General features: G+C 35.7%; 2 protein-coding genes across 6 annotated transcripts in view; one reads left to right on the forward strand and one right to left on the reverse strand.

Moving 5' to 3' along the window:
* Mks1 (Meckel syndrome, type 1) lies at positions 1 to 5320 on the reverse strand. Of its 2 annotated transcripts, none has more exons than XM_046613717.2 (4): positions 3472 to 5320; positions 2647 to 3337; positions 1232 to 1584; positions 1 to 821 (listed from the first exon to the last, which is right to left on the reverse strand). In XM_046613717.2, exons 1-4 carry the CDS (start codon positions 3549 to 3551, stop codon positions 416 to 418), a joined length of 1530 nt encoding a protein of 509 aa, XP_046469673.1. In that variant the 5' UTR covers positions 3552 to 5320; the 3' UTR covers positions 1 to 415. The 2 variants fall into 2 exon arrangements, with proteins under 2 accessions (XP_046469673.1, XP_046469671.1); XM_046613715.2 differs by having other exon boundaries at positions 1232 to 1587.
* rho-4 (rhomboid-4) overlaps positions 2102 to 10283 on the forward strand; it is an 11835-nt gene continuing 3653 nt past the window's right edge. The window contains exons 1-4 of one of the 4 annotated variants that reach the window (XM_046613723.2): positions 2102 to 2504; positions 7862 to 7940; positions 8019 to 8207; positions 8324 to 8658. In XM_046613723.2, coding sequence (XP_046469679.1) covers positions 2446 to 2504; positions 7862 to 7940; positions 8019 to 8207; positions 8324 to 8658 — 662 coding nt within the window. In that variant the 5' untranslated portion in view covers positions 2102 to 2445. Of the gene's footprint in view, positions 2505 to 5918; positions 6117 to 6333; positions 6576 to 7861; positions 7941 to 8018; positions 8208 to 8323; positions 8659 to 10283 lie in introns of those variants that run through there. The other 3 variants (XM_046613724.2, XM_046613726.2, XM_046613725.2) reach the window with 3 other exon arrangements.

Raw genomic sequence — 10283 nt, forward strand, 5'->3', positions numbered from 1 at the left:
TTGAACATTCTGAAATCAGTAGATTACAAATTAGAACACAACAACGACAACGACACAATAATAATTCAATGCTCAATCAGTTATTATTGACAAATATGCAAATGATACAAGTATCCGTATAAACCCGGAAGTATTTAAGTCGAGCATAACTTTCCGGATCAGCTGCATATCGCACAGGTGTACTCCCAACGAGTTACAAGGGAAATTTAGCAACATCATTTAGGACACGTTTTAATTGACAATATCGTTGCATAATAATGTTTCAAAAAATTTGTCTCTGAGATAAACTGGAGAACTGCAATTCCAAAGAATTCACATTGCCAACTCTTTGTTAAAGTGTGAAGTCACGTATTTTCCTTGATTTCGCACATCGCGTTCCGCTAATTCTCCGAAACGTACGTGTCAAAAGACAATTTCACGAGTTCATGATGCGTGCTTTTATCATCCGTTCTCTGGCAGCCTTAAATTGTTCAAGAACGTCGTTAACACTGTTCATAAGTCGCCCAGCACTTAGACGTTCGAAAGTGTCGCGTTTAAAGCAGCTGCCATCAATGAAAGATCGGCTCTGCTGGATGATGTTCAATTTCAGTTCAATCTGACCGCTTGGCACGGTCTCCAAATTTGCTTTTTCCAATTTCGTATCGTCATACATTGCGGGAATACCACAATAAGACAGATCTTGAAGCTCGTACGTTCCGCCAGTAAAGAAGCGGCGAAGAGTGTTTAAAAAGTCTCCAACTGGTCGCCAAGTATGCAACGTCAAGTAGTGACATCCGGAAGTAGCTGGAAGCGCTTCAGCCGCATACCCTTCGATTCGGTACCTTTGTAGCAAACATGATTCATTACTAATTTATTGAAATTCAGTTAAAAATAGGCAATACTAATTATCAATATGACGGCAGAAGTGATGATCAGCTGGTCAATTTAGATCAATTTTGCAAATATCAAGGCACAGCATTATCGTGCGAGCTGTTAGGCTTCCATTTTTTGATAGTAAGTTAATCTAGCGTAAAATTTGCGATTAAAAGCTGCGCTGATACTGAAATATGATGGCTAAGACAGTTGATTCATTTTTTTCACTACCAGGAAATAGCGTCTCACAATTGATGACTTACGTTCTAATACCATGCGTGACTAAAAGTTTAAATTAGCATAACTTTTATTATTCCTAACTCGGGTTTTTAAATCTTCAGGTATAGGAACCAAAGATTCTATCGACTTATGTAATTACCTGGTCCAGCTATCAAGAGAAGCTATCGAAATAAGAATCCACGGCCAGGCAATTGAGGATTTCTCATCTTCTAACCGGGATGAATTTAACTCGATGCAAAATTCGGCTACGTAACTGAAATTTGCACTTCCTTTTGTCATTGAACATCGCTGTGTCCGACCAGTCAAACGTTCCGGTTGATCTGTACTCCAATATTCAGGCAATTCAATGTGATACGTCACGAACAAACTATCGTACGGAAAGTTGTGAACAGACATAATGTCCAGATTGACAAAAATCCGCAGGCGATTAGCTGGAGGTAATCCAATTTGAGGAAAGATTTCTGCTTCCCTGTAGCTCAACTTCTGCATTACCTGCTGTGAATGTACACAAAGTAAAATTATCAGAGTAAAAAAGGATGACCAATAGAATGGCTCTAATTAATTTCCTGCACGCTCGGTTTGGGAGTAGTTGATCAGATTCATTTCTCAATATCGGCAATTGTCTTTGGGGCACAAACTGTTTTGTTTTAGATAGAAAGAAGATTGCTCGCCGAGAAGTAACTCCATAAAAAATGCGTGACAAATTGTATCCATATGGTATAAATTACTCGTTTTTTCCTGGCGACTCAAAGTCGGATCAGGAAATGTAACAGGACAATAAGTAAGAACAAAACAATCTAAAAGAGTTGATTGACTTCAAGCAGTGAAGGTACAAGGCTATGCGGATCGCTTTGTAGGTGGAGCATGTGGATTATAAAATTGTGAAAGTATTTTGTCGGATTTGTTTTACACTGTGAAACTCGAGTGTGTGCGATTTGATAGAGTAAACATATGGAGTTAGTGTGGGAGAATGTTTGAGCTGACATTCAAGGAGCTACACAATTCAGTTATTTGCAGACAGTATAGCAGTCGAGATCAGTGAGTCTGATACACCAACCTTATCCATTGCCAGTTTCTTTACTTAATACAATCAGTCAGATTGTTTATGGTTCAGATTCGTGGAAATATAAAATACAAATATTGTTTGTAAGATTCAGTGATAAAACTTAATTAATAACCTATACCGATTAAAACTTTACTCGCAAATGAAATAAAATGTGTGCAGTTCAAATAATGGAAACCGGAACTTAACTTAAAAGAATAAAACCACGGAATAATTTGCAGTGAAGTACTGTAAATTATGGTACAGTAAAAAAGTCAGAAGGTGGAAATTATAAAGAATCAGCCGACAAGATGAACGTCTTTTACCCGCATAAAATGATGCGACAGATATCCGAAATTTCCTACGTTGGGTACGTATATCCGAAGCAATGTTAACGGAATTTTATTATTGATCTGAACTTGATCCACGTTGGTCTGATTTTCGAGTGAATTATACGAACGCAAATTACTGACGATATTTCCAAGAGACATAACTCAAGGAATTTCACTTACACCACGCAATTCTTTAACTTCAGTTTCCAAATCTTGAGGATACTGAATTTCGGATGCATGTTCGATCCAATAATCGTAATTCATATCAGTGCCGTGAATTTCGTAAGGCTCTTGGTACGTGAAATCGGGATCGACGGTTAAAGAGCGATGAATTTTGTCGAATGTGATTGTGCACAACAGTATTTGTGAGTCATCAAAATCGTAGGAACTGGACTTGGCGTTCGGCATTAAATCGACTATGATGTACATTGTCTCGGAATCTCTGTGGAGATAATGATTAGTGCGAATTGTAGTATCTCCGGGATTATCGTCGATAACTTTTTTGTTGTAACGTTCAACGAAGGGCTTTCGGTTTTGCAAAGTTGGTAACGCTGACGCGTTTTTTCGAGACAAATGCGATTTGTACGGCTTTGTCAGTAAGTCTTTATTGGGAAAATAAGAATCATCGTCAATGTAGGTATATATGCGAGACCCAGTAATATTTTTCTCGGTTATCGTTTCGTGATACTGTTTCTGCTGTTTCGTCGCACAGTTTTTTGAATCCGCGTAAAACTGCGCCTCGAAACGGCCGAAAATTTTTTCCTGCCAGGAGAGAATTTTCTCCTCGTATTCCAAAAAATTCGAATCTCTGGTTTCTTCTTCCGTTTTAAATAATTCAACTAGTCGGGATTTCTGTTGTGCAATTCTGACTCTGAAACAATAAACCCAAAGTGAAATAAACGGCATCGTACGGCCAGGGAGGAAGGGCGGGGGGGCTTCGCATTGGCCAGATGGCCACCCAACAGAATAACAGTTTTAAATATTTTTGTTAGCTAATTCACCTACCTGATTTTGAAATTCACAATCGGCTCGCTGACGCGGTACGTGTTCGCTATTTTCGCTTTTCCCTCAATATTTTTCGACATTCTTGAATCACATTTGAATCGGAAAAATAATCAGTCGCTTTGGAAAGACTCGGTTCTTGGTATTCCATTCACAAAATTTCACACGTGATGTTTTTAACGTCTCGTATTCATTTATTTCTCTACTTTAATGTTTGTCAACACTGGTTGCATAGCAACCGTCGATATAGTTCCCGCCATTATTTCAAACGCGTGGTCACTTCAGGAGCCTTTACTGTGGATCAGCTAACAAAGCGAGCTATCATGTTTTATTAACTATATTGCACGTTCGTATGTCCACCATTATTTTTCTGGATATTCATATAGTTACTCGTCTTTTGATATTTGCACCACTTTTGATCTTACTGATTGATCAAACAAGGATAATCTATACAAAGTTTACTGGGAACTGTTTAAATATACACAAGCTTCAGCCTACTCTTTGAATTAAAAAATTCTGACGACTTCTCAAGCAATCAGAATTATTGTTTCACAAATCATTGAATTGAAACTCGATGTAATTATATGCAGTGAATACGCGGAAAATAGGCTGAGTTAAAATAACTATAAATATCAAGGCTAGAATTAGAATAATTAGCAAATCACTGAATAATTAGAGTGGATTTGAAAGAAGTTGTTCTTCTCAATACTTTTTGTCACTTCCTTAACTTTCGGTATATAGTTGGAATAACTGCCAACTTGAATTTTATACATACGAACATTTTGATCATTGTTTCAAGGTTTTACAGGCTTCAAACTCATCTAGTTTGATTGACTTCCATAATGATCAATGATTGCAATTATAGAGGTGTGTCGATTTTATTATAATAAACAGGAAGAATTGATGCACTACATACTAATCGACATGTTATTAGTAAAGAAGCCTGTATTCCTTTGTTATATAATTGCGGATCTTGTACCACACTACAACTGAGATAAAACTACTCGTCATTCAAGTCAATCATACCTAGTTTAATCGAAACCAGTTTTGATCCAGGTGAAAATAAATTTATAACCATTTTCAAAATCTATATATTCATTTTTTCATTCGTATTATAAGTCTGGAATCATTTTTAATGATCTATCGGCTGGGCTGTCTGAATTAAAAGTTAGGAAAAACAAAAAAATTCGTTCTATAAATCTCCACTAATGGTATTTGGTTCAATGATAGTGATCACGAATGAAACAATAGCTCTGCTATTCAATTGAAATGTATCTGAGCCAATCAGAATAACGAAATTTAAGATCTCAACATCTTAAAAAAAGGTTGTATAATTACAACTTCAAAATTCTTAGAAACGGAAGTTTTTTCATTCCATTTCAATATTCTGGGCTCACTCTTTTACCAAATTTGAAATAAATTTTACAAATAATTATCCAGAGTGGATAAAATAGATACTTGTAAATACGGAAAACAGATTCGATCTATTTATATTCGCGCGTTATAATTATATTGAAGTGTAAGATCACTTTTTGTTAAGCGAACAACATGAACACAAAAAGACTAGAATCAGACTAGAAAAACTATATCTGAAAATAAATTTTTAACGTTCTAACTATGTATAATAATGGATATTTTTTAACTGTTATCTATACTTTGAACTCTTTTTTAACTTTTGATCGAGTCATCCTTAGCTTTATAATTGACAGAAAATTTCTGCCGATCTTCGAGTGTCACAATATTTGAAAAACGGGAAAACTGCATTCTCGGTTTCAAAGGTGAGCACCCCGGAATGTAAAAATATTTAACTACTTCATTTGACTTTTGACACCGAGAACACGGTTTGCCCATATAGATAATAAGGTCGAGAACTTTCATTCTACAATCTACATTTGAAAAAAGAACTATCGAACTTGTGCTATGAAATAAAGTGGACAAGTTCAAGGCTACGCTCTGTCCCAGCGTGTCGATGACTCGGATGCGTGTGTGACGGAGTCTCCCAGTAAAACCCGGACGGCTAATGGAAATTGGAAAGGCCAGACAGCCATGGCAAGCTAAAGGCAAGCGACGCAACAGCCGGTTAAATCGATGCTTGCAATTCTCCGTGACGCGTTACGGCGGTGATGGTGTTTGAAATAACCGAATGATTTCTCCGAAACTTCGTGGATTGAGTCAGGTTTCTGCTCAGTTATAAGTCGGGGAATTCGAATCTCCTTCAGCTTTGATCGACTACTTATAAGAATGAGCAGTATCCTTTTAGCGCGAAGTAAAATTCGTCGGGTCCTGCAGCCACTCCATCACGATCGCCTCGAACATAACCCAATTCGGCCTCGGGCAACGTCAGCAAACGTGCTTAACGGGATTCCACGCTTGGGTTTTTCACATTGATAATCGTGGTTTGTCATAGAGGATAAAGGCCTCGTGCGCAACAAGCTGCAGCTGTCGAAATTGATACGTCCTAGTTTAAACTTTTTATCTCCACGCTTCTTATCTCCGCACCCATCTGCAATAGTACGATAACGGCGAAAAATGATTTCATCACCATCAGTACGTAGCTCCACGTAAATACTTTGGACCTGACACACAGTTGCTATACTCACCTTCCACTTGTCATCCGTTCGCCCGAATCGCATAGCCAAATCGTCGAGGTATGAATTGAATAAATATTGTGTTCTTATTGTAACGGTTAATGTGTCGCGTACGAAAATGTGAAATTAAATTGCTTTGCACTCCGTTTTTTAAATAATCGCGCTACTCATACTCATGAATACGTACTCGGTATTCGTTCTTTGGAATCATAACTGGGTGACACCGATTATGCTAATATCACTTTTACGACGATTGGTTATAAACCTTATTTTTTCGATTTTGGAGTGTTTGACCTTGATCTACCCCTCAATTACGTAAAATTGCACGAAGCTGAAGTTAGTAACGTTATCGTAACGGAACAGCACGAAAATCAAATTTGAGGCGATCCTATATGAAGTAACGACTTCTCCTAACATGCATCGTTATATCAACGTTACTAACTTCATATTCATGGAATTGTAGCTTCAGGGGATATTTATTGTTAACAATGATCGATTTTCCATTCGATTCCGAAGGAGGTTGGTGAACAAAAAATCAATATTATCTACCAATATTAATACTAAATAGTCGCACGTTAAGTTTTTACAAAATTAATACATTCAAACACCGCAATATGTCCTATCAAAATATAAAGTTACGATTTACCGACAATCATAAACGAAAGCGTGAATATCAATGCTTAATTTAAATCGCATCAAAATGATGAAAAACCGAGTATAAGATTCGTTCCATTTTACTCTATATTGGCTCATGATATTCAGGACATAATTTCTTACAATCCCACTGACACACTTTTTTTTATCAAGTTAGCATTGTTAAATAATTAATTTTACAACATTTAACAGATACTGTTTGTGATCAGCAAATGGCAATTCTCAATTGCCTACTGAAAAGAAATTGCATCTGTTCTAGTAGAATTTGAAAGGAATAAAATTTTCCAAATAAAATCAGCCATCATATAAGAGTGAAATCTAATGACAATACTAAACTTTTCATCACTGTCAATCAGTTTGAAATGAAACATGGATATCTAAGCTGCTGTTAATTATTCGTTTGTTATCTTGCTTTTTTTAAGAAATCATTGTAGCTTACAAACATATTTATATCTAATTTATGACTATATTATAATAAAATAAAAAATAAACACCGATCGGTGGCTCAACAACCTCCTTACTCAAACTTTGAAGTTGCAGAGCAGGTGCAGACAAAAGCATTGCATAAAAGAGTTTTTATTTCAAATTTTATGGAGTAATAGTTAACAAATTCTGCATCTTATTATAATTTATAAGCATGTGAGTGAAAGTGAAAATCTTAGTTTCAACTTATTATGTTTGAGAATCCATTTCATCATCCTGCTAATCATCACCAATCATTTTGGATTATTTCAATCATGCGACGGGCACGTATACTTTTTAATAAAAGTTTTGCACATTTTGCTGCTCTATTATTTACATGGAATCATGTAAAGCGATGATGTAACATATTTCATTTTGTCACAGTCATAAAGAAGATAATTCTGTCGTTAATTATAGATGAAGAGTTGATTGTTATCAACATTATTTGATTGATCTACATTTATTGACTTAGAATAAAGAGTGAAACAGTTTTGTATTTTCATGCTACAAGGTCATCCTATTCTACTACCCACAAATAAATGTATTTGACTTGTTGATGGTTAGAAAACTATTGTAAACAGATAAATTGTGTGTATTTCTCGTAAATATTTAGTTGAATCAATTTAGAATGATATTTATTTGTATTATAATTAGTGCCTATTTTAATTTTGGTGTTTTCATTCGTATAGGAGTTTCAAACTAATAAGGATGGCTAGTACTCAAGATGCCGAGGGTGGTATCACCATACCTCTACAGTACAACGATGCTGTAAGTAGCATTTTCCACATAATGAAGTACAAATTTTAATGTTGATTAAAAGACTTTTTCTTTTTTATGTCAACGCAGCACTGGAAGTCGATATTTGAAAAGTATGACTTGGATGGAGATGGAAAAATATCTTATCATGAATTGAGAGCAATGATTCGAGGGTCTGCTTACACGAACGACATACCGACTCGTGTTGTCAAGATGATAATGCACGAAGCAGATTTAGACGATTCCGGATACTTAGATTACCCAGAATTTATAGCTATGGTATTTTGACAGATACATAATCACGTGCCTAACGAAAAAAATTATCAATTTCTCATAATAGTATATTCAGAAATTTACCGTTGATGTAGCTTACGATAAAATATTTTCACTTGCAGATTCATAGAAAAGATATGCAAGGTGTCTTCGGACATTATGTGCAACGTTATGTTCACTGTATGGTACCACAGCGCCGACTGGCATCGCAGGTGTCACGAACATCGCAATATTCAAGCGATACAATTGACGGGCTTTACGAGGAAGAATATAGTTGTAACCCACCAGCGATTGCCATGGTGATCATCTCCCTTTTGGAGATTATTTTATTCCTTTATGACGCAATAGCGCACAAAGCACTCACAGTTGAAGGACCTGCGGCGCAACTATTTATCTACCATCCAGAAAAACGGAAAGAGGTGTGGCGATACGTAACTTATATGTTTGTCCATGTCGGGTGAGTCTACACACTTTTATAATCTCTTATCAATTTTAGTTTCCAGGCCGTGGACGAAAGGAACTATAGAGATAATAGATAGCGTTTAAAAGTTACACACGATGATTCACGTCTTGTATGATACATTTATTTGCTAATCAGTTTTCTGTGCCTGGGTGTATAAATATTTAGGTTTAGTTTTTGATGTTTCAAGTTTTTAAATACTCTCATTGAATCAGTCATTTCGGAAACTCCATCTAATCTTTAGTGTCACAATATTTACAGTAAACACAAACATACTGTATTGATTCTCCATAAATTCGTTACTACTAACTCTTTACTGTGTTTATTTTGGTTCACAATAGCTTCTTGAAACAACTTCTTTTACACCAACTATCTGGAATGTAGTGCAAGTGTAAACGGAAGCAAGCTCAAGCAGCTATGAAGAACGAAAATAAACACACACGCTCACAATCAGTCAAGTGAAATATGATTACTTTATCGAACTCAGGCACTTACTAAACGTTAAGAGAGTTCTCTGGGGGTGATAAAGGTGTAAAGATGTACTTTGAAATGACAAACAGTACACTTTTCTCATTTGTGAAAATTAACTTGTTCAAGTGATTGATGCACTCCTAAATTACACAGCATTTCATATATTCTGTTAGATTTTTTTGATTATGTGAGTCTTATGCTATGCCAATAACTTGATTGTCATGAATGGTGCAAATTTCACAGCCATGTACGTATACAGAAAGGAGGAACAAGATGAGAGAATTGTTCTGCCAGTTATTGATAGGAGAAAGAGAAAAAGTCAGAGAGAGAAAGATTTCTTACACGTGCTTGCACATCCTGACTTCGATGCAAATAAGGTGTGTAATTTGAACTTCTGTCTTTTCTTGGAAGTATAGAAAAACTTGAAACATAAAGTTCATCGATCGATCAGAGATTTCAGTAGCACAAGCAGCACTCGTCACTCCTCACTAAACAAAAAATCGTTAAAAGATATCAAAGCTGATCTGTATTCATGTCTGCCAATCCAAGTTTTACATGAAAACTGATTGCATAATGCTGAAACTGACCCAAATTAATCACTTTATTTTTCTGCATGTGCATCGACGGGTATGGTTTCTTTCCATTCGATTTTTTTTTTTCATGTTTGATTTGTAATGTAATTTCAATTTCATCCTATATGGAATATGTAATGCAGTCTCTATCCATTCCTATTTGATTCTCAAGTATATATTTAAGGGGGGGGTAAGGTCAAATCATACGAAAAAAGCCATGTTTTCGTGATTTTTTTTCTGACGACGTAGTTAAAATTTCTTTACTCAACCAATGGTACATTGAAGTATGACATTCGAAGAATATTTCATCAAATTTTTACAAAGAAATATTAAAAAATACGGCAATGGCAGCAATTGTTCGGACGTGTCTCGAAAAAGAGTTGAATTGCGGTGCCCCTCATAACTTGGTGCTGGATCATCGAAAATCAAAAAATCAAAGTTCATTCGTTAGATAATAGTTTTTCCCAGGTAACGCTGTCGAGTTTTTTTTTTTTTTTCCAATTTTTTTCATTTTTTCGAACACTTTGAAGTGAAAAATACAATTTTTTGGGAAAAAATCGCCTAATTTGTTATTGCGAA

Source organism: Neodiprion pinetum, chromosome 2 (genome assembly GCF_021155775.2).
Source record: "Neodiprion pinetum isolate iyNeoPine1 chromosome 2, iyNeoPine1.2, whole genome shotgun sequence".
Taxonomy (NCBI): Eukaryota; Metazoa; Arthropoda; class Insecta; order Hymenoptera; family Diprionidae; genus Neodiprion; species Neodiprion pinetum.

Bases quoted from the DNA above. Each gene is read 5' to 3' on its own strand.
- Mks1 (XM_046613715.2), bottom strand. From the start codon at position 3,551: ATGTCGAAAAATATTGAGGGAAAAGCGAAAATAGCGAACACGTACCGC. The intron at 3,338-3,471 runs GTAGGTGAATTA...TTATTGTTTCAG, and splicing joins ATTGTGAATTTCAAAATCAG to AGTCAGAATTGCACAACAGA. The intron at 822-1,231 runs GTAATTACATAA...TTTGCTACAAAG, and splicing joins TCTCTTGATAGCTGGACCAG to GTACCGAATCGAAGGGTATG.